Below are 22,819 nucleotides of genomic sequence, written 5' to 3'. Positions count from 1 at the left end.
GTCGACCAATGACAATTTCCCAGCCATCGAACCTGCGGGATGTCACCCTGCGCGGCGGATAGTGGGGCCTTTGTGCCTGTTCATTGGACGCCTCCTCCAGTTCGAATGTTTCAGAATCGACAAGGGACCTAGAATGCGATCGACCGTTGTCCCGCTCTTGCCTTTTATGGCCAGCCGGCCTGTGAGGGGCACCTTCTTTCTTTCCAACCTGTTGATGGCTGTTTCATGCCACTTTCTTCCGGATGCTCAGTGGATGAACGCATCAGTGCCTCCCGTGTTCCGCTCCGCGGTTCTCCGGTTGCCCGCCGGCGAGCAGGAGGAAAACCGGGGACTATCAGACCTTGACAGCGCGGATCTGTAGCGTGCGTTTGCAGTCATTTACTAAGTTGGTAAAATGAACGTGTGGACAGGGTCTTCTTTATCACCAACGGAGACGGTCAGGTTCGCCGTGATTTTACTGGCGGCTGCCCTACGGAGACACTGCAAGAGGAATGTTGGATGGAACGGAAATGTGGTGGACCATGTGCTTCGGCCCTCACCCCATACAACCCCTGGGCAATAGTCACATCAGATCGACACTCCGCAGTGGGCTTCGGCCGATCTTCCTCATTCCTTCTTCTCCCAATTGCAGTTCTCAGGCTCAGGCTCTTCCAAGATGGCGTTGTTTTCCAGCCGGGGGTTCAGTTGACTGCCCTCAGCATCATCATTGAATTCTTTAGTCGAAGGCTTGAAGATCCCAACTACGCACATTTCATATTCTCCCTCGGTCGCCGCCCCAAGATGTGCTAGAAAACTATCTCATCCGATTCCGCCTCCAACAAACGATTCGCCATTGCTGTCGGGCTGTGCCCGGTTCTGCACTTTTGACCGCTGTCGGGCATCTTCGCCTCTCGCACAGCCGAATACTTAATCCAGGTACTGTAGAGCACTTGCCCTTCCCTCGCGCCGTTATTTCATGTCTGTCCTCCTTCCTCTACCGAACACTAACCTCTGCCCGATGATAGACGAGTGGGCACTGGCCCGAGGGGTGCTTTGACCCTATCTACTGTAATTCAAAATACTTGAACAACTGTGCGCAGTTACAATCACCGTTGTCGGTCCCCACGGCAATACCATCCGTTGCCTGCTACTGCTCCATCAGAAGAATAGTCTTGGGAAAAAGATTGTTTTTCAGATCTCGCTGCTGACACATGAATCGGAATCTTCAACCTCACCGACCTCTGATCGACGTGTCGGCGTAGAAGAAGCCGGCGCAGCCTGGTGGCATTGTGCGACTTGGACTTGGAGGGGTGCCGTCTCGTGTTCACCATCAGTTCCACCAAACTGGGCACATACCGTCACGAGTCTCGAATTCGAAGCCTTGGGTTTGCTGTTGGCGCCCGCTGGGGCCAGGTTGGGGCATGACTTCTGCTGCTTAAGAGTCTCGGCTCTCATCGGGAACATCCGACCGCCCTTCCACCGCCAGATACGGGGAGGGCATTGAGGCCACTGACGACCTGCAACAGGGTCCGGGAGCCGGCCTCTACAGCTCATGGGCTTTCCTCCTCGATACCCATCCCGCGTTGCCAATTCTCAACACATCCAGCTGCCATAACCATCCACCCAAGATGCCGCCAACGCTTGACCTCAGCAGGACCACTCACTCCAAAGTAGTGATATCTCCACCTCGCATCAACCTCCGCAGAGCGGCATCATACAACCATGACCGAGGGCCGGTTTCTTCAACATCATCGCGTTTCAATTTCAATCACTTAGTCTTCTCCCCCCCCCCGTCGCCAGGTCTCCCTTCTCTTTCACCTCACATCAGAAAGACAAAACGACGACTTTTGGGCACCTTACGCCCGCTCAGGTTCATCCGCTACGCAATCCGACTCCTGAGCATCGTCGTGGTCTTCTTTGTGGCCCTAGAAATCCTCACTTGGCTCTTCGGGGAGCCGATCCCGACGCAGATAGAACCTGCGAAACCTGCAGAGAGAGTCATGACCGACGTGGCTTCACAAATCGAAGCGCCAGACTTTCCGACTCCGATGGTTGTAACCGACAACCGAGGCAGGGCCAAGTGGACGGTATCTATACCACCAGGGTCCGAGTTTCCCCTGACGATGAGCCAGTACGCGGATATGTGTCTCAAGTGCCCACAGGTTGCGGAGCGGGCTAGGCACCTGCGGTCTCAAGGACTCGGGCTCCACCAGGTATCTCTCGGGCTCGGCTTGGATTCGACAGATGACTTTGTGGATGTGCAAGAGGCAGAACAGGCTGGCTACCTCCCAGGCAATAGGGAAAAGGGCTGGAATTCGGCCGGAGAGCTTGAAGCGCAGAAACCCGTGTGCAAAAAGAGCCTCACATTCGTGCTGGAGTCGGACGATGCTGGCTTGGGGAGAACGCTGATGATGCTGTGGATAGCATATGGGCTGGCTGAAGAGGAGGGTCGGTCCTTTTTCATCGACGACACCCGATGGGCGTACGGAAAATTCACAGACATTTTCCAACCGCCACCGCTGCCAACTTGCACGGCACCTCCAAGCCACGAGATTCTTCCCTGTCCGCGGCACGCCCGGCACTTGGTGGCCTCGGCTGCGACGATGGACGAGGTGTTTGGTAGCTTGATCAAGGGTGCTGATTCCACATCCGAGGCTCACAACCGGGCCCTTCGAAAGGCCCAATTTGGCCTCGCCCGTCGGGGCTACGAGTCACTCTCCCGACTGACCAAGGAAGACGCCAACTATGTGGAGACTCGCGTCCGCGAGCTCATGGCAAGGAGGATACTCCCCAAATCCAAAGGGCACGGGACCGGTCTCGCAGTTGGCGTCCACGTCCGCCGGGGCGACCGGCACCCGCTCGAGCACCAGTACCGCCACTCTTACTTGCCACTCAATTTATACAGCGACACGGCCCGCGAGCTGATTGAAACAAAGTTCAACCACTCGGCGCCGTTCACCGGCGGAAGCAAGGCGGTAAAGGAACAGAGCATGGTTATCCTCGCGTCTGACGACCCGACGGTGTATGAGAGCGCAGAGCTGGCCGGGGCGAGCCGGGCACAGGAACGCATCAAGCTGGCCAGCAAGCAGACGATCCAGAAGGTCAACCCGGACAAGTCAGTCATGCGCAAGTTTGTGGATGAAACGTTCGGCTGGGAGGGCGGCTTCTTCGCGGCCATGTTTTGGAACCTTGGCGCATCAACCGGCCACGCGACCAATCCCACCACCGGCGGCAGCACTGCTCCCTCTCCAGATACCCTCCGGCTTAGAAGCCTGGTGGGTCGAGCCTACATGATGGACTTGACGGTGCTGGCTGATGCGAGCGACGTAATTGTGTGTACCGTTAGTGCTACCGGCTGCCGGTTGTTAGCTGTCATGATGGGGTGGGAGAGTGCCATGGGCGAGGGGAACTGGGTTAATATTGATGGAGAGTACGGGTGGATGGGGTTGGAGTGGTGATCAGACACGCATAGCTGCACTATGTTATTCTCTTTTGGCATTTCAAGGACGTTTTCCTCGTGCCTTGATCATGGTGTTTTGAACCACGAGACGCAATGAGGCATATGCGAGGGAGCATGATACGTACCCGGATCGGCCTTCAACCGTTATTCATTACAGTCCGGAACAGTGTCCTCCTCTTACCAGTGACTTGAAGGTGCGAGTGGCTTGTACTGTCATGAGAGACTTCAGCCATGAAATTGAACGTGGAACGTAGTAAGGTTCCAAAGGTTAGGGTCGTGGCTGCGTATGTCGAACTCTTGGCAGGGGATCCGTTCTTGATGCAGGTTCATCCGATCCACTTGGGGCTCTTGCGTTTTCGGTACCTGGACGAGAACATCTGCGATTGTTCGGATTCGTGATCGGAACCTGATACCGTGCTCTGCACAAACTTCAAGCAAGAGATCTCGGACTAATCGGTGTATGTGAATCTCAGCGTGACGATGTCCTCCCTAATTCCGATACTCGAGAGTGGACGCATGCTGCGTACGATTGCTAGCAGTCTGTGGCATGATCATACGCCAGGTACCTGGTACCTTTTCGAATCCGAATACGAATGCATCGACTGATTGGCTGCAATATCATCACTCCCAGGTTGCCCCAGCTTGCCAATGTGACGCCTCCCATTCCCATGCGCTGGTTAAAAAAGTTATGAATCTTTGAACTCGGCACCTCCCTACATTCTGAATTTTTTCCTCCAGGCGACGGGGTTCCTCAGTCAAACAACCAACAGCAGGCGCGTGGCTTGTGTCTCCCGTTCAGCTTTCTTCTCCCTCGTACATCTGACAATCCTTTCACCGCCAGAATGGGTCTGGTGCAGGAGCTTGGGGGCCCCCTGGCCGAGGGGTTCGCGCGCCTTGGACTGGCTTCGCAAGTCGCTGTCGCAGTTGGGGGCTTTCTGTTCCTGAGCGTCTTTTTCAATGTGCTCAGTCAAATTCTCTTCAAGAACCCTAATGAGCCACCACTCGTCTTCCACTGGTTCCCCTTCGTGGGGAGTACCATTACCTACGGCATGGACCCTCCGCGCTTCTTCCGGGAGAACAAGGCGAAGGTGGGCAAACCCTGTCCTGGGCTGCGCAATTGGCTATGTAGCTAACACTGCCTTTTGATAGTACGGCGACTGCTTCACCTTCATCCTTCTCGGCAAGAAGACGACCGTCTATGTCGGACCTAAGGGTAACGACTTCATCCTGAACGGCAAGATCCGCGATGTTTGCGCCGAGGAGATCTACACCGTTCTGACGACGCCTGTCTTTGGCAAGGACGTCGTCTACGACTGCCCCAATTCGAAGCTCATGGAGCAGAAGAAGGTGGGTTGATTGGACTCCAGGAGAATGTCGGCCGGATACGGGACTGACTGAGCGGGTTTGACAGTTCATGAAGATCGCTCTCACGACCGAGGCTTTCCGCTCCTACGTCCCTATTATCTCGGATGAGGTCACGAGCTACTTCAAGCGAACCGCGGATTTCAAGGGCCAGTCCGGCATCGTCAATATCTGCCCAAAGATGGCCCAGATCACCATTTTCACCGCCTCTCACGCCCTGCAGGGCAAGGAGATTCGCGACAAGTTCGACGAGAAGCTTGCCGATCTCTACCACGATCTCGACATGGGATTCTCCCCGCTCAATTTCATGCTGCACTGGGCTCCCCTCCCGTGGAACAACCGCCGCGACCATGCCCAGCGGACCGTCGCTAAAATCTACATGGACACCATTAAGTCACGCCGAGCGCAGGGCGAGAGCGGCGCCCAGGATATGATGTACCACTTGATGAACTCGACATACAAGAACGGCGTCAAGGTTCCGGACCACGAGATCGCGCACATGATGATTGCGCTTCTGATGGCGGGCCAGCACTCTTCGTCTTCTACTAGCTCGTGGATCATGCTCCGCCTGGCTTCCCGCCCAGACATCATGGAGGAACTCTACCAGGAGCAGGTCAAGAACCTCGGCGCGGACCTCCCCCCGCTGACGTACGAGGACCTGGCCAAGTTGCCGCTCAACCAGGCCATCGTCAAGGAAACGCTCCGCCTGCACGCCCCGATCCACTCCATCATGCGCGCCGTCAAGCAGCCCATGCCCGTCCCCGGCACTAAGTACGTCATCCCCACGAACCACGTCCTCCTGGCGGCCCCCGGCGTTTCGGCCACGGACGAGCAGTACTTCCCCCAACCGGACCTTTGGGAACCCCACCGGTGGGAGAAGGAGTCGCCAATTGCGCCCAGCATCGTGCGAAACGACCCAGAGGAGGAAGAGGAGAAGATTGACTACGGCTACGGCCTGGTCAGCAAGGGCACCGGGTCACCGTACCTTCCGTTCGGCGCCGGCAGGCACCGGTGCATTGGCGAGCAATTTGCCAACGTGCAGCTGCAGACCATTGTGGCCATGACGGTGCGCATGTTCAAGTTCCGCAACGTCGACGGTAGCAACAACGTAATTGGCACCGACTATGCCTCGCTCTTCTCGCGGCCGCTGGAGCCGGCCAATATCTACTGGGAGAAGAGGGAGAAGCACTGGGAGTAAGGGAGAAGGCTGGACGAGACGGAGTCGGAGTGGTCAAATAATGCCGTGTACTTGATGGAAACGGTTAAACGATGAATTCGGCGTTGGCTAGATGTACGTAGGAACGACCAGGCAAAAAGAGGCCATGAGTCGATCGGCAACGACTGGGAGTGCTATGGGAGAGACATAGAATATTAATAGTAATACCCCTCCATACTTATGAGAGCTTGTTCTGTCCCGCCGTGCATCGAGGGTTGTGGTGGCGGGGCAATTGGGTGGCTTCGCCCGCGGCTGAGGTGTGATGGAAGGAATGGGATGCGTTGCACGTTGAGGACACTCCACTTTGTGATGCCTCGCTCGGATTCCAAAAGAGGGGAGCGAGGCTGGATTGGCAGCGTGTGTCAGCCCAGACCTTGAACGCTTGGTTGAAAAGGGGCCCGAAGAACACGTTGCGAGACGGAGTGACTCACGACATAGCCTTTGTCATCTGGTCAGAGTACGGATTTGGGAGATTCGAGAAAGAAAGACGATCATGAGAAGTGTTTTCAGACTGGAAAAGAAAAGGAATTGAGTGGATGATCGAGTCACCGGGAAGGTGATTATTCCCATTCCAAGATCTGGCTGCAGGTGCAAGAGGACGGAGGGTCATCGATACGAAGAGCAACCGAGGCCGTTGGCCGCTGATATTGAAGGTTTGCATCCCACAATGGTAGCATATGAGAGCATCCGTGGATGAAACCGTAGCAAATACGGTCAAGGACATGGTCAATAATCAGAGCGTGGAAAGTAAAGGAGTAGGCCGAGTCTGGGAAGCATGAGCGAGGTTAGAGCAAGGGAAGTGTAACAGGCAAGTTTAACTCCCAGGAAGCAAGTCAATCACAAAACAAGGGCGATAATGCATGGAAGTTGCTTGTTCCTGCTCGTTGTCTTTGCCGCCATTCGAGCCGGCGTCAAACATGTTGGACAGGGGCGGCGGCGGCGGAGGCTAGGATCAAGCTGACCAACAAGGCTCCTGAGATACATATACGAGTCTTCGGAGCTGGAACCTGGTCAAATAGCTCTAATTCCAGTGCGCTGGACAGAGGCTGTTGATATGGTCACTGAAATGTGTCCTTTCTCATTGCGTCCAGGGCATTTTCATGCTGGCCTGGTGCGTTTGCTTGTGGACACATCTGTTGAAATGTACTCTGAGTTTCACAGTCTCTATATAGTTCACCATCTACCCACTCTTATTGACGTTGGGAGCATCATTAGCCGCCTTCTACTGTTGTTTACTTACTGCCCGAAACATCTCGTTGACCTACTCCAACCATCTCAGTCCGCAACCAAGGAAAACAATTGTCGCCGAACAGTACCCAGCCAACATGATGAGAAGAACAACTCGTCCCGCTAGACGACAGTTGCCCCTGGGCCTTGGCATCTTGCTCTTCTTTTTAATCCTGATATGCCCCCTTGCCGCGATCCCGGCCGTCAAGGCCACCACAGTCGAACGAGGCGAGCCCATCATTGGCATTGACCTTGGAACCACCTATTCCTGTGTGGGCGTCCTGAAAGGAGGCAAGGTGGACATAGTGGTAAACGACCAAGGAAACAGGATAACGCCGAGTTACGTTGCCTTTGCCGAGAACGGGGAGCGTCTCGTTGGTATGTACTTCTCAGGTCGTTGCCTTCGTTGATGGTGCTCTGACATGCCTGCCCTTCTGTAGGAGACGCGGCGAAGAATCAGTACGCCAGTAATCCTACGAATACCATATTCGACATCAAGTGAGCGCCGTCTTTCCATCACCTTACCGACGAACATGCCATTTGACAAGCCCAAAGACGGTTGATAGGTCGGAGCTTTTCGGACAAGGGTATCCAAGCAGACATGAAGCACATGCCGTTCAAGGTTACTGCTGGGCATGGTGACAAGCCACAAGTGGAAGTTGAAATCGCAGGTGATACTCGCCAGTTTACACCAGAGGAGATCTCGGCCATGGTCCTGAGCAAGATGAAGGATGTGGCCGAGCGGTATCTTGGTCAAAAGTGAGCTAAAATGAACTTCGTTGCCTTCCTCCTCTTCCTCCTCTTCCTCCTCTTCCTCTTCTTCCTACCTTTTCTTCTCTTCTTCATCTTCCTTCTCCTCCTGTCTCTTTCACGTTCCTTATTGTCGGGCCGCTCATTGTTTTAACAGGGTTAAACATGCTGTGGTCACCGTGCCCGCCTACTTCAACGACAAGCAAAGGCAAGCAACCAAGAATGCCGGAACCATCGCCGGGCTCAATGTAGTCCGTGTAGTGAACGAACCGACGGCGGCCGCGCTTGCATACGGCCTTGACAAGGTAAGACCGGCCATGTCCGGCTCTGTACTCAGCCAGGAGAACGGCAGGGCAATCACCGGTACCTGACACACCCACGCAGCTAGCAGGCGAACATACGGTTCTCGTGTACGACCTCGGCGGGGGCACCTTCGACGTGTCCCTCCTTTCTCTCGAAGACGGCAGCTTCGAAGTTCTCGCGACAGCAGGCAACACACGGCTAGGCGGCGAAGACTTTGACAACCGAGTCATCAGCCACCTCGCCCGGACTTTCAAGAAGAAGCATCAGCTCGACCTGACTCAGGACCCCAAGGCCATGGGCAAGCTGAAGCGCGAGGCCGAAAAGGCCAAGCGCACCCTCTCCTCGCAGCTCTCAACACGTATCGAGATCGAAAGCCTCTTCGATGGCATCGACTTCTCCGAAACGCTGACGCGGTCCCGGTTCGAGGAGCTGAACATGGACCTTTTCAGGAAAACGCTGGCTCCCGTGGAGCAGGTCCTGAAAGACGCCAAGAAGGACAGGGTCGATGTCACGGATATTGTGTTGGTCGGCGGATCGACTCGCATTCCTAGGATCCGGGCCCTGGTCGAGGACTTCTTTGGAAAGCCGGTTAGTGGAGGAATCAACCCTGACGAGGCGGTCGCCATGGGCGCTGCCCTTCAAGCAGCAGTAAGTGATCCCCTCCTATTGATCGGACATGTCCTTGATCATACGAAACTGATAACGAGGGCTGGGTAGATCATCGCAGGCGAGAAGGTGAAATATGCCATAGGTCGATTCAACCGTAGCATTTTATTGATCCTCGGAAACAGTTCGCCGACGACATTTTGTTCGTGGACGTTAACCCCCTTACCCTCGGAATCGAGACGGAAGGTGGAGTTATGGTAGGCTTCGTCATCCGGCTTCAGGGGCATTTGCGACTCTTCTGTGGCAGGACTAACCCAATCCTCAGGCCACATTGATCCCGCGCAACACCCAACTCCCAACGGTTGGTTGATTGCCTCCATCTTTGCGTTTGAGGCGAGCTGTTGCTGAAACAAGTTCTCTGTAGCGTCGATCTCAGATCTTCTCTACCACGGTCGGTATGTGTTGTGTCAGGTTCGGCTGCCAGGCTCAATACTAACCGTTTACACCAGACAGCCAACCGTCGGTGTTGATAAAGGTCTTTGAAGGCGAGCGTTCCATGACAAAGGACAACAACCTCCTAGGCAAATTCGAACTCACCGGTATACCGCCGGCGCCGCGTGGAACGCCTCGAATTGAAGTATCGTTTTCTCTTGATGTGAATGGGATCCTACAGGTCTCGGCCCAGGATAAGGGCACAGGACGCAAGGAATCCGTCACAATCAAGAGCGATGACGGCCGATTGACGAAGGAGGAAATAGCGCGCATGATCGCAGAGGCCGAGAAGTTCGCGGACGAGGATAGGGAGGCGCGTGAGCGCACCGAGGCCCGGAACAGCCTTGAGAGCTACGCATTTAGCCTCAAGAACCAGATCGAGGACAACAAAGGACTTGGTGGGAGAATCGACGAGGATGAGAAAGAGATCGTAAGTTGCACCCGACGATTACTTCGCCAACGAGTGCGTGGCTTACAGCCTCTCCACAGCTACGGGATGCTGTCAGAGCTGCGACCGAGTGGATTGACGAACATGGGGCGACCGCGACAGCTGAAGACTTTGCCGAGCAGAGAGAAAGGCTGTCCGATGTCGCCTATCCCATCACCAGCAAGCTCTATAATGGCGCAGACACGGGAGCGGCGGACAGTAACGAGTCCAGCGACTTGCACGACGAGCTCTGATACGAAAAAGAGAGCGGACCGGACAGCACGGCCCTGGCTTGTTCAACAGCGGGGGACATGGCCAGAAAGGAGGAATAGCTTGGACTTGTTGTGTTGAACCTAACATTCATACTCCGTATTGTGTCCTGTTTCCTTGTCTCGGCAACTCGCCAGCAAACAAGCCACGGATGGGTCGTATAATGTCAAAGCAGATAAGCTTAGCTAGTGAAAAATCAACCGAAGACTGGTATAATTGTTTTAATGATGGCTTTAGAATAAGTAAACTCGGCGTTTCCAACTGGTCATCAGATCCAGCGGCTGACGTTGTGGTTGGTGTTGTGGAAGCCTCACGTGACTTGAGGGCTTCCCCACAAAATGGCAAGCCAAACTAACGTTAGAAATGGGTCCCATTTGTACTCGGCAAACGCAGTCGCGACCAAATGAACCGAGGTTGACGAGCCGACTCCGCAACCCGAAGAGGCTGTTCGCAGCCTGGTCGTGCCCGTCTCCACTCCATCCATCCATCAGCTGGCTCTGCAATCATCAACTCTTCCATCATCAGGGCGACCGCCGCCGAGGTCTTGCAACCGCGAAAGCGTGAAGAAAGGACTCGAGACTCAACAAGACAGTTACGACTGCCACCTTAATCTCCCCGGTGCCAGCGCGCATTTCATTGTTGCTCAGCCTGTGGCCCGCTGCCCCAGGCTTGGACGTTTCCCAGCGACCTGTCAACCCGCTTTCGTCGCCACCTAGACACCCGACTGCGATCATCACAAGCGAGTGTTCTCAACGTCTTTAGAAGCCATCGCTCTCCAAAACCGGGAGAAAATTTGATACACACCAAAACAAATCATGGCATCACCGCCAAAACCTTGGGAAAGACAGGGCGCAACGCCCGCCACTTCCGGTGTGTATAGCCACTCTTGTTGCGACTCGCAGGCCAGTCCATCCGCTAACGAGCAACGAAACACAGCAACCCTCCCACCCACATCCATGCCCGCCGCAACCGCAAACGCCATGACAACACCCACAACCGCTACGACTACGACACCTTCCTCCTCCACAACACCCGCGATACCTGCGCGACCCGCATCCTTGACGGCCGCTGTCAACCAGAACGCGGCCGCCTATAGCAGACCCTACGGCGCCTCACCGTACGGCACCTACGGCTCGGCATACTCGTCGCCCTACGCTTCACCATACTCCAGAATCGGTGGATACGGCGCTGGAATGTATGGCGGTGGCATGTACGGCAGCTATGGCGGCTACGGGGGGATGTATGGCGGAGGCATGTACGGTGGAATGCCAGGCGGAATGCCCGCAGACCCGAACAATCCGGAGAGTCTCACGCAGCGCTTTAACATGAGCACGCAAGCCACTTTCCAGATGCTGGAGGGCATTGTCACTGCCTTTGGCGGCTTTGCGCAGATGTTGGAGAGCACGTACATGGCGACACATTCGAGCTTCTTTGGTAAGTTGCCGCCCGTGGGTCTGCTTGATGCCAACAATGAAGGGGTTCTAACAAATATGTTCTAGCCATGGTCTCCGTCGCTGAACAATTCGGCAATCTCCGTGATACCCTCGGCTCCGTGCTTGGAATCTTCACGCTGATGCGCTGGATCCGGACCCTGATTGCCAAGTTGACTGGAAGACCCCCGCCAGTGGACGCCAAGGCCCTCACACCGGCCGCCTTTGCCCGCTTCGAAGGGCGCCAGAGTCCCGTACCGGAAGGCTCGTCTCCGAAACCCAGCCGCAAACCGCTCCTCTTCTTCTTGCTTGCTGCGTTCGGCTTGCCCTACGTCATGAGCAAGGTCATCCGCTCGCTCGCCGCCAACGCAGAAGAGGAAGAACGCCGGCGCCAGCTCGTCGCCGCCCAGCAGACGCTCGACCCGTCCAAGCTCGAGTTCTGCCGTGTGCTCTACGACTTTTCTCCCGCCGCCCAGGGCCAGGCTGTCGTGCAGGGCGTCGACCTTGAGGTTCACAAGGGCGATTTGGTTGCGGTGCTGGGCAAGAGCGACCCAATGGGCAACCCGAGCGAGTGGTGGAAGTGCCGCGCCCGCGACGGCCGGATCGGCTACCTCCCTTCGACCTTCCTCGAGGTGTTGCGCAAGCCCGGTGCGCCCATTGCCGCCATCAAGGACACGGCCGCGAGTGAGAGCAGCCGGACGAATTCGCTGACCAGCATTGTCAGTTCCCAGGGCGGTCTGCCTCAGAAGGAGGTTGCTGCGAAGCCTCCTGCATTGCCCTCCACTAAGGTTGGCGACGTAACGGCCGAGAGCTTCCAGAAATCGCAATTCTACACTTAGGAAATCCGTCACGGCCATTGTGGCTAAGAGTCCTGTGAATGGGAACGGGATTGCCCACAACAAAGGAAAGAGACAGAGAGGAACCGGTTTCACCCGGATCAAGTTCTTCCCACCTAGTTCCCGCTTTGCAACAACAATCACAGCCGCCTGACTACGCTTCAACCTTGCTTGGCTGCCAACACCAAATAATATTTGAGTGTGGTTGGGATCGACCCGCCTCACTTTCATTTTGCTTTGTCTCTCTACGCTGCCAAGGAGATGTGCTTTACTCTGTTGTCGGAATCCGAGGGAAGGAGGTTGGTTGAATGAATGGAAGAGGAAAACAGAGCCTGGCGTTTGAGGCGTTGATCGCAAGGATGCGACGACATATATTGCTGAGATAGATGGCTTTGCGATTGTTGGCCTTTTCGCCCTCCTGACTAGCTATCGCCCAATCATGGGTTGGGTTTTTCATCACCCGCAAAGCGACAAGTTGTTTGACGGTAGCGCTTCCTACATAGCAGTGTATATATTCTAAGCAGCTTGTACGTGTATCTATGTGTCTAAAGATGGGCTTCCTCGGAAAGCCTTTTCTTATTGCATATACGCCTTAACTACGTGATGATTCCGGCTTCGAGCAGGTTGAAGCCTTGAAGATAACAAAGCGACAGCATATAACTCGGCACCTGATTCGCTAAAGAAGGCTTCACTGTCGGTCTTCATCAACTTGCATTGACTTTATCTACCAACTGCAGCCGCCCGTAAGGCCTGAAATCCAGGTAAACTGTCGTCATTCCTTCGTAAAGACCCGGCCACGGTTTGTCACCTCAAGGTGTCTTTGACTGGTATTGATACAGTACATAAAATAATCCAACTGTCATGAACCGTGCCTCCCCCGTTTGTCTTGATTCCTGGAAAGAAGTAAGAGAATAGAAAACCGTGAATCAAAATCGAGGACCACTCCGTAAGTCGTCCGCCGAGAGGCAGACGGTATTTGTTTTGTGCGAAAAGAGATAAGCAAAAATCGATGGAGGGACAATTTGTGAAAGTGGAACAAGAGAGGGAATGTCTGGGCTTGTTGATATCTCCCCCAGGGTAACCGATCCCGAAAATCAGTTGCGAAAAATGATGAGGAAGTAGAAATAACCCGGTCTATCTCGGCTGCAAACTCTTTTGCAGAGTGAAGGGGCATCAGTGCAATGGGAAATCGTACTTTCGTTGCCTCGGAAAGGAAAAGGAGATAGCGGCTGGCCAGAGGGTTTGCCCTACCCATTGCTTGCGTGGTATGCGGACACAAGAGCCGAGGCGGAGGCGAAAACCGTGGTTGGTCTTACCACTCATACTCGCCGGTGGCCTTGTGGAAAACATATTCCTTGCCATTGACGGTGAGGACGCCATCCTTGAGAATGCACTTCCTACAAGAGAGAATGTCAGTGGACGGGCAAGGTCTAAGTATCAAACACGTGGAACCAACCATTTGTTCTTGACGCGCTGCACCTTGTCGTACATGCAGAGCATCATGTGGCCCAAGGACTCGTCGTCGTCCTCGTCTTCCTCGCCACCTTCGTCAGGGTCATCGAGGTCCGAGTTGATGGCATCCTCATCGTCCTCTTCGCTCTTGATTTCATCATCCAGCCCGTCAAACCGGCCAGGGCCGTCAGGGCTCTGCCGCTTTGTAACGGTGCCGTGACTCTTCGCGGCTTTCTTCAGGGGTAGCATCAAACCACCGCCCTCCATCTGCTTCGCTCTTGCGGCGAGCTGGGCGTGCAGGTGCTCATCAATCTGAGCACGGCTCATCACAGCCGGCTGGTTCGAATTTAAGAGGGGCTGCGTTGACATGCATTCAACGGCATCAGTAGACCCATCCAGCTGGGCGGTAGGAAGGCCGTTCGGTGGCCGCGGGCGGGGCATTTGCTGCTGCATCTGCTGCTGAATGGCGGCGGCAACCCCCTGCCGATACTGCTGCTGCGGGTTCATGTGCTGCGGTACCTGTCCTTGCCTGGGAACCTGCTGAGCCTGGACAAGAGGGTTGCCAGGGTTCATCTGTGAAGCCATGCCGCTGTGGATGGCGTTGATGGAGGCAGCCGCTCGCTGTCCATACTGGTTCTCGAGGGCTAGAGCAGCGCGTTGGGCGGCGGTCGGGCGCGCCCCACTGGCGGGGTTGTAGCTTGGGTGGACGGGAGCCAGACCCGGTTCCTGCTTGATACCGGGCTCAACTGGGGCGAAGCCAGGTTCTGGCTTCACTGCCACGGCATTGGGGTTTGGGTGGGGGGTAGCAGGAAGCGAGAGAGACTGCGCAGAGGACTGGGGGGTCAGCGTAGACTGGGTGTAGGCGGTGGTGGCTGCGGGCGCATGCGGAGGAGCAGCGACTGGCGGAGCCGTAGTTGTTGGCGCAGACGCGGGCACGGCGGTGGCCTGGGCCGGAGGCTCCGGCTTGGGGTCCCACGGAAATTGGGCCACCTTCATCTGCGACAGCTTGTGTTGCCATGTCTGTTATTCCCGTATTAGCACTGTCCCTGCCTTATTTCTCCGGGGTCAGGTTTCGGGTTGTGTGATGGGTTTTGGCTTAGGGAAAGGGGGTCCTTAGGATTCCCCACGTGATGCGGGCCGCACAGCCCAATCGGAAAACGGCGGATGAGTGATTGGGCGAGGTTCACAGCAGTTGGGCTGGCCTTAAAAGACACCCAAAAGTGCGGGATCGCCCACCCTAGACCACTGCTCTCCACCCCCTCTCGCCTTGACAGTCGGAGGCGGTCACCCGACACTTGCGCCAACTGACGCCGAGTCAAAAAAAAAATAAAAAAAATAAAGGAAAGACGGTTTCGCATATGAAGTCGCACTTGACAACGCACATCGAGAATAATCTTGCCTGTTTGCAAACATGGCAGAGAAAATGAAGGAAGAGCGGTGGGAATGCCGCAGAATGCAGTGGTAAGGACAATGGAGAGATTTCGAGAGCCTCCTCACCTTCTTCAGGTCCTCCAGCGCGCTGTCATCGGCGCCGTTTTCTTCAAAATCGACGCGCACGGCATTGATAACCTCGGAGATGATGGTGTCATAGACGGTTCCGACTGCCGTGTTCGACATGATGATAGATTCCTCTTAGGATCGGAGCAACGACGCTTGCTGTGATGCTTCACCGTCTCCCCCGCAGCAAACGGCTTCTTCACTCTGGTCACCCACCCCGCCTCGTCGCTTTGCGCAGCCGCCGTGTTTCCCCCGCGTCTTCTCTACGCACACCGACAGCAAATCCAGACCGAGTCGGTTCACGGCAACGATTCGGAGTGGGTTGGCCGATCGGATGTCGGGGAGAGGTGGGCTCGGTGGAATGCGAACCCCTCGGCACCGCTGACGGCTGCGCTCAACTGCGTCGTCTGGGACTTCTTAAGTTGGTTCAACAAATGCAAGATATTCGTGACCCTGTAATTCAAATGCTCGGTCGCCGTATCTCCGATTTTGCAGAGTTGCACCGCAGAGTTGGAGACGGCGTTTCGCATGTGTTGGTGTTTTGGGCAAGTTCCAGAAAGCCGCCAGACCTGGTTTGATGTAGTCCAGCCAGCTTAGTCAGCCAGCTGACAACCACAGCCCCACCAACAGAACTAAGGGGTTAAAAGGAGAGGTTCCGAGTCTGCTGAACCTTCAACTGTCTCACGCCGTTATTCAAACGCACCTGCAGTCGTAATGTTGTTGAAAGAACACTTTCAGTATGAGATGGTGAAGCAAAGGAATGCACGGCAGAGCACCACCAAGGCAAGAGAGTGAGCGAGGCAAATCATACCGTTTTCTGGGCAACTTGACTCAACTGTTACGCTGTGGCGCTGTGGTTTCGCTCTTATTGACCAGTCACCAGAGTCACCGGTCTTAGGCATTGAACATAGTGTGCGACTCCTCCGAGAGAACGGTTTCGAAGAAGACACAATTCCATTCTTCCTTCCTTTTGACCCAATTTTTACAGTTATGACACAATACCGAAACAGACCTAGCCCAATGCAAGACCCGTCAGACCAACAACACCCCAATCCAATCCAATCCAACCATGTCCCCAATCCTCGCAACCTTATGACCAAGCCGATGCGATCCATGCTTATTTATCCCGGCGTGATAGTGCCCATGACCGTGCATTCCGGAAAGACCCAAAGAGCTGCTTCCCGAAAACGCCACGCTGAAACCCTTCAACAAGCAGGAATTCCAGAAGGGAAATGTTAATACCTACCGTTGATTGAACAATGTGCTGTTGACGCTGGCTGGTCCCTAAGGACTCTGGACACCGAGGCGACCTCTAGCGGATTGTCATCATCTTGGGCCTGTCGGCCTTTGCGGCCGCACCGGCACTGCCGATGCCGACACCAGATCCGGGCTTCTTTTCGAATATCTTCCAGAACTTCAAGCTCTCGTCGGCAGCTGTGCGGAGCGTCAACAGCCGAACATCTTTTCCGTTATGCGTACTGCAGAAGAAACTACTTACCAGCTGTGGCCAGCATCTGACCATCCGGGCTGAGGCAGCTGTGAAGGACTCTGCTCTCATGGGCGGGGATCTCAACGTTGCGAACGAGGGTGGGGTAGCTCCAGATGCTGAGCGAGTTGTCGGGGAAACCGCTCGAGCTGACAATCTCGCGATAGTGGGGGCTCCAGCGGAGGCTGGTGACTTGCGAACCGGTGTCGATGCTGTTGACGCGGGCGCCAGACGTGCTGTTCCAGAAGTGGATGTGACGATCATATGAGCCGCCCCCGGTAGCGAGCAGGTTCATGTTCCACGGGCACCAGGCGAGAGCCTTGACGGCAGCCCTGTGGTTGGTCTTTGTGAACTTGGGGACGGCCAGGGACCGGGCATCCCAGATTGACACAAGGTTGTCGTTTCCGCCGGTGGCAAGTTGAGCGCCATCCGAGCGCCACTCTAGGCCGCAAACCTCGGAGGTGTGCGACACGAGTTCGGCCACCTTGTGCTCCGCAATGCGGACATCGTGATTGAAAACAAGGCCGCTTCTCGCGCCGGTAGACAGGAGGTGCTTGCTCCAGCCCATGACACCAACACGGGTGTCGTGGCCGAGCATGCTGCGAATCTTGACGCCTTCGGCGACGTCCCAGATCTGCACTTCGCCGGTGCCAAGACCCACGCCGACGTAGGCGCCGTCCCCAGACCACTTGACGCTGCTGACGTATGTATCCGGGCTGGTCTCGAGGAGGCAATTGACTGAGCCCTCGTCCGCTGACCAGACGTAGACGTTGCGTTCCAGGCCAATCGCGACCTGGTTGTTGGAGCTCCAATCGAGGAGGTTGAGATAATAGTCGTCGATAAGGCCAGGAGCATCCAAGACGCGCTCCGGAGCGGTTGCGATGCGGCGCCGGAACTGGGCTGAGGTGGCATTGGCAGGTCTCAGAGGGCGGTTGTACTGCTGCCGCAAGTCAATTGGCTTGGACGATTCCGGAGGCGTGGGCTTGAACTGAAGGATGCGTGTCTTCAAGTTGACGCCGCAAGCATCAGCCAGCGTTTCCTGGTAGGCGACCGTACTTGGCGAAGGCCGCGAGTAGGAAACCGGCTCCTCGTCGTCGATGTTGAGGCCCTCGAGGGCGGCTATGGCATCATCGGTGGCCGATGAGAGGATGGACGAGGCGTCGCCGTGGACGCTTCTCGGGCGCTGATGATTTTGACGTATCCTGATCTTGGCAGATCCGGCGTTGGAAATGGCCGAGCTCGAGGACCGGTTGGGAATAAAGCGATCAGTGTTGTAGGTGAGCTTCGTCTTGCTGGTCTTCTTCCTGACGGGCACTGGTTTCTTGGCGTTGGGGCTGGCGGGTGCCTTGGTGTGGGCGCCTGTGCCGGTGAGCGTGAAATTGGACACGCCGAGCTCCAAGACCTTGCGGGGAGTTGACACCACGCGGGCAATATTTGACTTTGGCGACTCGCGGTGGTTCTTGGAAGCCTTCGCGAAGTGGGCAGCCAAGTTCCCGCCATAGACTGACTTAGATGGGACGCGATGGCCATCATTGCTGGCCCTGTCGGGGGTAAATGGGGAAGAGTTGACGGTCAACGCGGCGGCGCGTTGAATGGGAGAAGGAGTCAGGGGCATCCGCCCGCCGGCGGTGCGGCTGGAGAAGAGCCCGGCATGGGACTTGAGAGGTGTTGATACTGATGCTGTTGCCATGATCGTCGACTGTGCTGTTGCAGTATCGATAACTTTGCCGACGATGCAGTCTTCACCAAGTGTTGTACCCGATGCTTCGTGGAAGCCTGATGGCGCGAAGAAGGAGGAGGTCGAGTAGACTAAGATGGTGCAATGGGTTGTAAAGAGGATGTCCTCCAATAGCCGGATTGATAAACGCGTGATATGAGTTTCGATAAGTGGGTGAAATGCAGGTTTGTTTGATGGAAAGTGTGAGGCTTGGGAAGAAGGAGAGCAACGAGACGGGGAAGGAGGACCTGCCTTATAAGCTGAATGTTTACTTTAGTGGTTGGCCGGGCAGCCGCTCGCGTGGGGTGCTCGCTCACGCTCTGACCTGACCCACCTGCGATGGAAACCGGCAGCGAGTCCAGCTGTGGCTCGCCTCGCATGGCCAGGCCTAATTCGCCCAAGCGTCTCACAACCCTGCCCGAGCGGCTTCTGTGGAGCCAGGCGGGATTGCGGATCCCCCTCATGCCGTGTCTGTCCATCAACAGCCTTCATGCAGCGACTAACGCAAGAGAGCTACCAACACTGACGACGTCGACCGACCGAATCTAGTCACTGGTGCCGGCACGCGGCCCTATTTTGTTGAAACAAACAAATACACCAAAGCATTGGCTTGGACGTGTAGCGCGCTTGTCGCTCCATTCTGAGCCGAATGCCTGCGTTGTAGCCTCGCAGACGATCCCCTGCGTCCACGACCATCAGCCATGGCCCAACAACCACTCCCCGCTACACCTGCAGCACCCGTCGCCGGTCCTTCAATATTTGGCGCACCTGGACAAACCGTTACCGGCACCAACCAAGCACCGGTGTCGTCGTTCGCGTTGGCCCCGACGCCCGCCTCCGCCGCGTCATCCAACAACACCTACATCATGCCCAATTCGCCGCTCAAGAATCGCACCTCCATGGATGGCTACCGACCCAAAGTGACGCGCACGCTTGGCCAGCGGCCCGCTTGCCTCGTCAATGCGTCGGTGACGTACTGTGGAAACAACCAGATCTACGCCTTTGGCGGGTTCGATCAGTACACCGACGAAGTCTACAACCATGTTCTGCGCCTCGACTTGGTCAGCCATCAATGGACACTCGTCGACAACTACGGCGATATTCCGGGTGTTCGAATGGGTTAGTTGTTGTATCCTCTGCGTCTGGAATTATCCAGCTGACCGAAACTCGTTCGTAGGGCACACTGCGACCCTGTACAAGGGCGATAAGCTCCTGGTCTTTGGCGGCGAGAACGAGCACCGGACCTATCTTTCCGATCTTATCATCTTCGACCTCAAAACGGCGCACTGGACGCAGCCACAAGTGACGGGACCGATCCCCAAGGGCCGCGCGAGACACGCTGCCGTTTTGCATGAAGACAAGCTCTTCATTGTTGGTGGGATCACTGGCCACGACAATTACGTGTTGGACGACATATGCTACCTAGATTTGAAGACGTACACTTGGTCGAGGTCGTGGCGCTTTGTCGGGCGTTTCGATCATTCGGCATATATCTGGGGTGACAGAGTCTGGGTCTTTGGCGGGTTGAGCGAAGACATGGATAAGGTCAGCGACTTGTGGTGGCTGGATCTCAAGGGGAACCCTGCATTTGAAACGCCGCCGCAAATTGGGTTCCTCGACCGCTCGGGCCTGACGAGAAGCGCGACATCACCCCGGCCACCTCACCAAACGTCTCAGTCTCCGGTGGTCGGCTCAACTGGATACGCCGCCAACTCGAGGACACCGCAGGTCAACACGCCGTCATTCCACCTCAAGGCATACGCGCCTCCTGCCCCGGGTGCCATCTCTGCACTCAAGTTCGTCAGTGGCAACAACGTGCCCTCACAAATGCAGGGCATCCATTTTCACGTCTACTCATCCGGGACCCTTTTGGATTTTGTGACGCCTGCAGCGACCATCACGGCCAAGGAATGCTCGCTTTACGCTCTCGATCTAGGTACTCTCAGGTGGCAGAGGCTTGCCGAGGGACGCGAGATCTTCAAGTTTGGATACCGGTGGCACTATTGCACCATGAATGAAGATGGCACCAAGGCCTGGCTGCTGGGTTGTCCCACTGAGGCTGGAGCGATTGACCTTGGCGCTAATGGCCTCGAGGAATATCTTTCTGACATTATGGAAATTGACCTGCGTAGATATGGCTTCCTGGGCAGCAACCTGTCATCCGAGGCGCGGACAGACTTGATCCGCCCCTCACTGCGGACACGCAGCGTGGAGGCACCTTCCAAGGGGCTCGGAGCGGATCTCGCCAGGCTCTTCAACCAGCCCCCTGAAACTGGGAGCGGCACCGACTTCATAGTCACTGCTCTCTCCCGCGACTACGACGACGACGAGATCATGGGCTCAGCCCTCATGCACTCGGCCGAATCGGACGAGGCCAGCCAGACGTGGCTCGCCCCAGACGCCCCAACTTCACCCCCGATCCACGTACACCGGCTCATTCTGCAAGCCCGGTGGCCGCATTTCGCGCGGCTGTGGGCCAGCCAGATGGCCGAGTTCCACACGAAGAAGATGCACATCCCCGAGCCCTACAGCGTCGTCAAAGCCTTTCTCTACTACCTCTACACGGACCGCATCGATCCCACCGACGATGACGCCGACAACGCCATGGCCGATCTCTCCGACGTGGCCGGCCTGCTCGTGATGTCAAACATCTACAACATCCCGCACCTGCGGTTGTTGTGCGTCAACCGCCTGAGCAAGGAGCTTGACGTGGACCACGCGTGCATCATTTGGTACTGCGCGGGTCTGGCCAACGAGGAATGGCTGCGCAAGCGCGCCGCCTGCTTCTGCATGACGCACTGGGGTCGCGTGGTGCGCACCGTCGGTTTCCAGCGGCTGCCCCGCTCGGCGCTGGTCGAGCTGTCGCAGGAGGTCGACATGGAGGGCCGCGTCGTCGGCGGCGACGAGCTCGACATGATTGCGGGCATGGACGGCCGCTTCAGCGACGGTGCGTCGGCTGCCTCGCGCCGTAAGGAGAGCGTCAGCAGCAACCAGACGCAGACGCTCGAGACCGAAGACGACGATGACGACGGTATGGAAATGTCCTAGATTGGCATTCGAAAGAGGAGAAGGGGTCGTCGTCGGTGGCGGAGCGGACGGATACTTTGGTGAGCGATTTCTGGCCTCTGAGCGGGCATACGGGCGGCTGTGTTTGAATTAGTGGGAACAACTGTGATCTCGGGAGGATGGGAGGCGATGCGATCCCACGCTCGCTTCTGGGGGTTGCGTGATGCGGGAGGACCTCGTTTGTCTCCCACCACCCCTATGTTCTTTACTGGGTCACATAATGGTATCATGTTACGATAGGTACGGGGCATTGCTAGGCGTCAGACGGCGTGCTTCGGCGTTATAATGAAGGAGATGAAGTTCGGCATCCATCGACTTGACTTGGACCGATGCCGGCATTGTGATTTCGAGGGTTTGACCGACGTCTTGCACGGCAATGAGGCAACCTTCGCCTTTTGATGTACGACAAAGCAGTGGTTGTCCCAAACAGTCTATTACTAACAAACAACAGATACTGGCAACGCTTTTTCCGCCCCCTATGATGCGCTCCAGTGATACCAACAACACCTCGCTAAATCCCTTCCCGGTTTCTTTTTTTTTTATCTGCGACATTTTCCCCGGACTTTGTACCACCCCATCGACCATCATACATATTCATACTTCATCCTCTATGCATAAACAGTCCCCCCGCAAGAGACCAAACCGCAACGTTGACAGGAGGCAGCCCCGGCGATTGCCTGGCACGACTGATTAGAGATTAGGCCGGTACAAGACAGCGTCAGAATATACCGCCGCCTCTTGCCGTTGGTTGGGTGAGAGCGCCACCCTCCCAAATACCTCGCAAACAGCCACCCGGTTCTTTCTCACCCACCAGTCCTATATCGTGCAGTCTATTGGTCGTGCCGTCATTTTTTCGTTTAACCGTTGGCCCAATCTTCTCTATTGTGGTCTCGTGGTGGAGCTGAAAAGGAGGCCGGCAGTGTTTCCCATCCAAGCAACAATCGTACCTGATCTGGGAATTCCGGGGAACGCAAGGTGCTGTCTTTGCCCTGTCAAAAAGACGTGCCGATCCCAAAGTCGGTCCGGTTGGTGCGACACGTCAGCGCTCTTTTCCTTCGATTCAAAGCTCCTCATTTCTGCCTTGCCCTTGGCGCCCCTTTCCTCTGGAATGGAGTTCAAAGGAAGGAAGGGGTATTAGCATCAGCTCCTTACTCTATGTCGGGGTATCTGGCTGTGGCGACTCAGAACAGCCAACGCCGCTCGCTTAGTGATGTAACAAATTTCTGAACTTCATCGATGGAAC

The 22,819-nt window shown here is 55.9% G+C and overlaps 7 protein-coding genes across 7 annotated transcripts; 5 read left to right on the top strand and 2 right to left on the bottom strand.

Annotated features, from left to right (window-relative positions):
- Positions 1–1,607: 1,607 nt before the first annotated feature.
- On the top strand, positions 1,608–3,437 carry N657DRAFT_562856 (uncharacterized protein; the record flags this gene model as incomplete). Its single annotated transcript, XM_062788167.1, has 1 exon — positions 1,608–3,437. The coding sequence occupies one exon, from the start codon at positions 1,608–1,610 to the stop codon at positions 3,435–3,437; it is 1,830 nt and encodes a 609-aa protein (XP_062653251.1).
- Positions 3,438–4,115: 678 nt separating this feature from the next.
- Positions 4,116–6,315, top strand: N657DRAFT_640115 (eburicol 14a-demethylase). The gene is made up of 3 exons (XM_062791904.1): positions 4,116–4,527; positions 4,589–4,786; positions 4,851–6,315. The coding sequence occupies exons 1-3, from the start codon at positions 4,282–4,284 to the stop codon at positions 5,997–5,999; spliced, it is 1,593 nt and encodes a 530-aa protein (XP_062653250.1). The 5' UTR covers positions 4,116–4,281; the 3' UTR covers positions 6,000–6,315.
- Positions 6,316–7,219: 904 nt separating this feature from the next.
- On the top strand, positions 7,220–10,340 carry N657DRAFT_587463 (heat shock protein 70). The gene is made up of 10 exons (XM_062789817.1): positions 7,220–7,622; positions 7,685–7,742; positions 7,800–8,003; positions 8,152–8,299; positions 8,379–8,945; positions 9,065–9,160; positions 9,229–9,264; positions 9,328–9,358; positions 9,413–9,825; positions 9,885–10,340. Exons 1-10 carry the CDS (start codon positions 7,343–7,345, stop codon positions 10,074–10,076), a joined length of 2,025 nt encoding a protein of 674 aa, XP_062653249.1. The 5' UTR covers positions 7,220–7,342; the 3' UTR covers positions 10,077–10,340.
- A 146-nt stretch (positions 10,341–10,486) lies between these two features.
- Positions 10,487–12,822, top strand: N657DRAFT_609831 (uncharacterized protein). The gene is made up of 3 exons (XM_062790304.1): positions 10,487–10,962; positions 11,029–11,526; positions 11,592–12,822. The coding sequence occupies exons 1-3, from the start codon at positions 10,908–10,910 to the stop codon at positions 12,359–12,361; spliced, it is 1,323 nt and encodes a 440-aa protein (XP_062653248.1). The 5' UTR covers positions 10,487–10,907; the 3' UTR covers positions 12,362–12,822.
- An 848-nt stretch (positions 12,823–13,670) lies between these two features.
- Positions 13,671–15,427, bottom strand: N657DRAFT_630356 (transcription factor IIA, alpha/beta subunit; the record flags this gene model as incomplete). Its single annotated transcript, XM_062790974.1, has 3 exons — positions 13,671–13,755; positions 13,815–14,830; positions 15,308–15,427. The coding sequence occupies 3 exons, from the start codon at positions 15,425–15,427 to the stop codon at positions 13,671–13,673; spliced, it is 1,221 nt and encodes a 406-aa protein (XP_062653247.1).
- A 692-nt stretch (positions 15,428–16,119) lies between these two features.
- Positions 16,120–18,493, bottom strand: N657DRAFT_640110 (WD40 repeat-like protein). The gene is made up of 2 exons (XM_062791903.1): positions 16,806–18,493; positions 16,120–16,741 (listed from the first exon to the last, which is right to left on the bottom strand). The coding sequence occupies exons 1-2, from the start codon at positions 18,481–18,483 to the stop codon at positions 16,620–16,622; spliced, it is 1,800 nt and encodes a 599-aa protein (XP_062653246.1). The 5' UTR covers positions 18,484–18,493; the 3' UTR covers positions 16,120–16,619.
- A 718-nt stretch (positions 18,494–19,211) lies between these two features.
- Positions 19,212–21,558, top strand: N657DRAFT_652852 (uncharacterized protein; the record flags this gene model as incomplete). The annotated part of the gene is made up of 2 exons (XM_062794341.1): positions 19,212–19,629; positions 19,688–21,558. 2 exons carry the CDS (start codon positions 19,212–19,214, stop codon positions 21,556–21,558), a joined length of 2,289 nt encoding a protein of 762 aa, XP_062653245.1.
- Positions 21,559–22,819: the final 1,261 nt, after the last annotated feature.

The sequence above is a fragment of the Parathielavia appendiculata genome, assembly GCF_033297405.1.
Source record: "Parathielavia appendiculata strain CBS 731.68 unplaced genomic scaffold N657scaffold_1, whole genome shotgun sequence".
In the NCBI taxonomy this organism is placed as follows: Eukaryota; Fungi; Ascomycota; class Sordariomycetes; order Sordariales; family Chaetomiaceae; genus Parathielavia; species Parathielavia appendiculata.
The sequence above is the reverse complement of the archived record's forward strand: the minus strand, read 5'-3'. Positions and strand labels throughout refer to the sequence as shown.

What these genes read in the sequence shown, in the direction of transcription:
- N657DRAFT_640115 (XM_062791904.1), top strand. Translation starts at nt 4,282, where the DNA reads ATGGGTCTGGTGCAGGAGCTTGGGGGCCCCCTGGCCGAGGGGTTCGCG. An exon ending in TCCGGGAGAACAAGGCGAAG is followed by an intron (nt 4,528 to 4,588) that starts GTGGGCAAACCC and finishes GCCTTTTGATAG; the next exon opens with TACGGCGACTGCTTCACCTT. An exon ending in AGCTCATGGAGCAGAAGAAG is followed by an intron (nt 4,787 to 4,850) that starts GTGGGTTGATTG and finishes CGGGTTTGACAG; the next exon opens with TTCATGAAGATCGCTCTCAC.
- N657DRAFT_587463 (XM_062789817.1), top strand. Translation starts at nt 7,343, where the DNA reads ATGATGAGAAGAACAACTCGTCCCGCTAGACGACAGTTGCCCCTGGGC. An exon ending in GAACGGGGAGCGTCTCGTTG is followed by an intron (nt 7,623 to 7,684) that starts GTATGTACTTCT and finishes GCCCTTCTGTAG; the next exon opens with GAGACGCGGCGAAGAATCAG. An exon ending in TTGCATACGGCCTTGACAAG is followed by an intron (nt 8,300 to 8,378) that starts GTAAGACCGGCC and finishes ACACCCACGCAG; the next exon opens with CTAGCAGGCGAACATACGGT.
- N657DRAFT_609831 (XM_062790304.1), top strand. Translation starts at nt 10,908, where the DNA reads ATGGCATCACCGCCAAAACCTTGGGAAAGACAGGGCGCAACGCCCGCC. An exon ending in CGCAACGCCCGCCACTTCCG is followed by an intron (nt 10,963 to 11,028) that starts GTGTGTATAGCC and finishes AACGAAACACAG; the next exon opens with CAACCCTCCCACCCACATCC. An exon ending in GACACATTCGAGCTTCTTTG is followed by an intron (nt 11,527 to 11,591) that starts GTAAGTTGCCGC and finishes AATATGTTCTAG; the next exon opens with CCATGGTCTCCGTCGCTGAA.
- N657DRAFT_640110 (XM_062791903.1), bottom strand. Translation starts at nt 18,483, where the DNA reads ATGGCAACAGCATCAGTATCAACACCTCTCAAGTCCCATGCCGGGCTC. An exon ending in TCAGATGCTGGCCACAGCTG is followed by an intron (nt 16,742 to 16,805) that starts GTAAGTAGTTTC and finishes CGCTCCGCACAG; the next exon opens with CTGCCGACGAGAGCTTGAAG.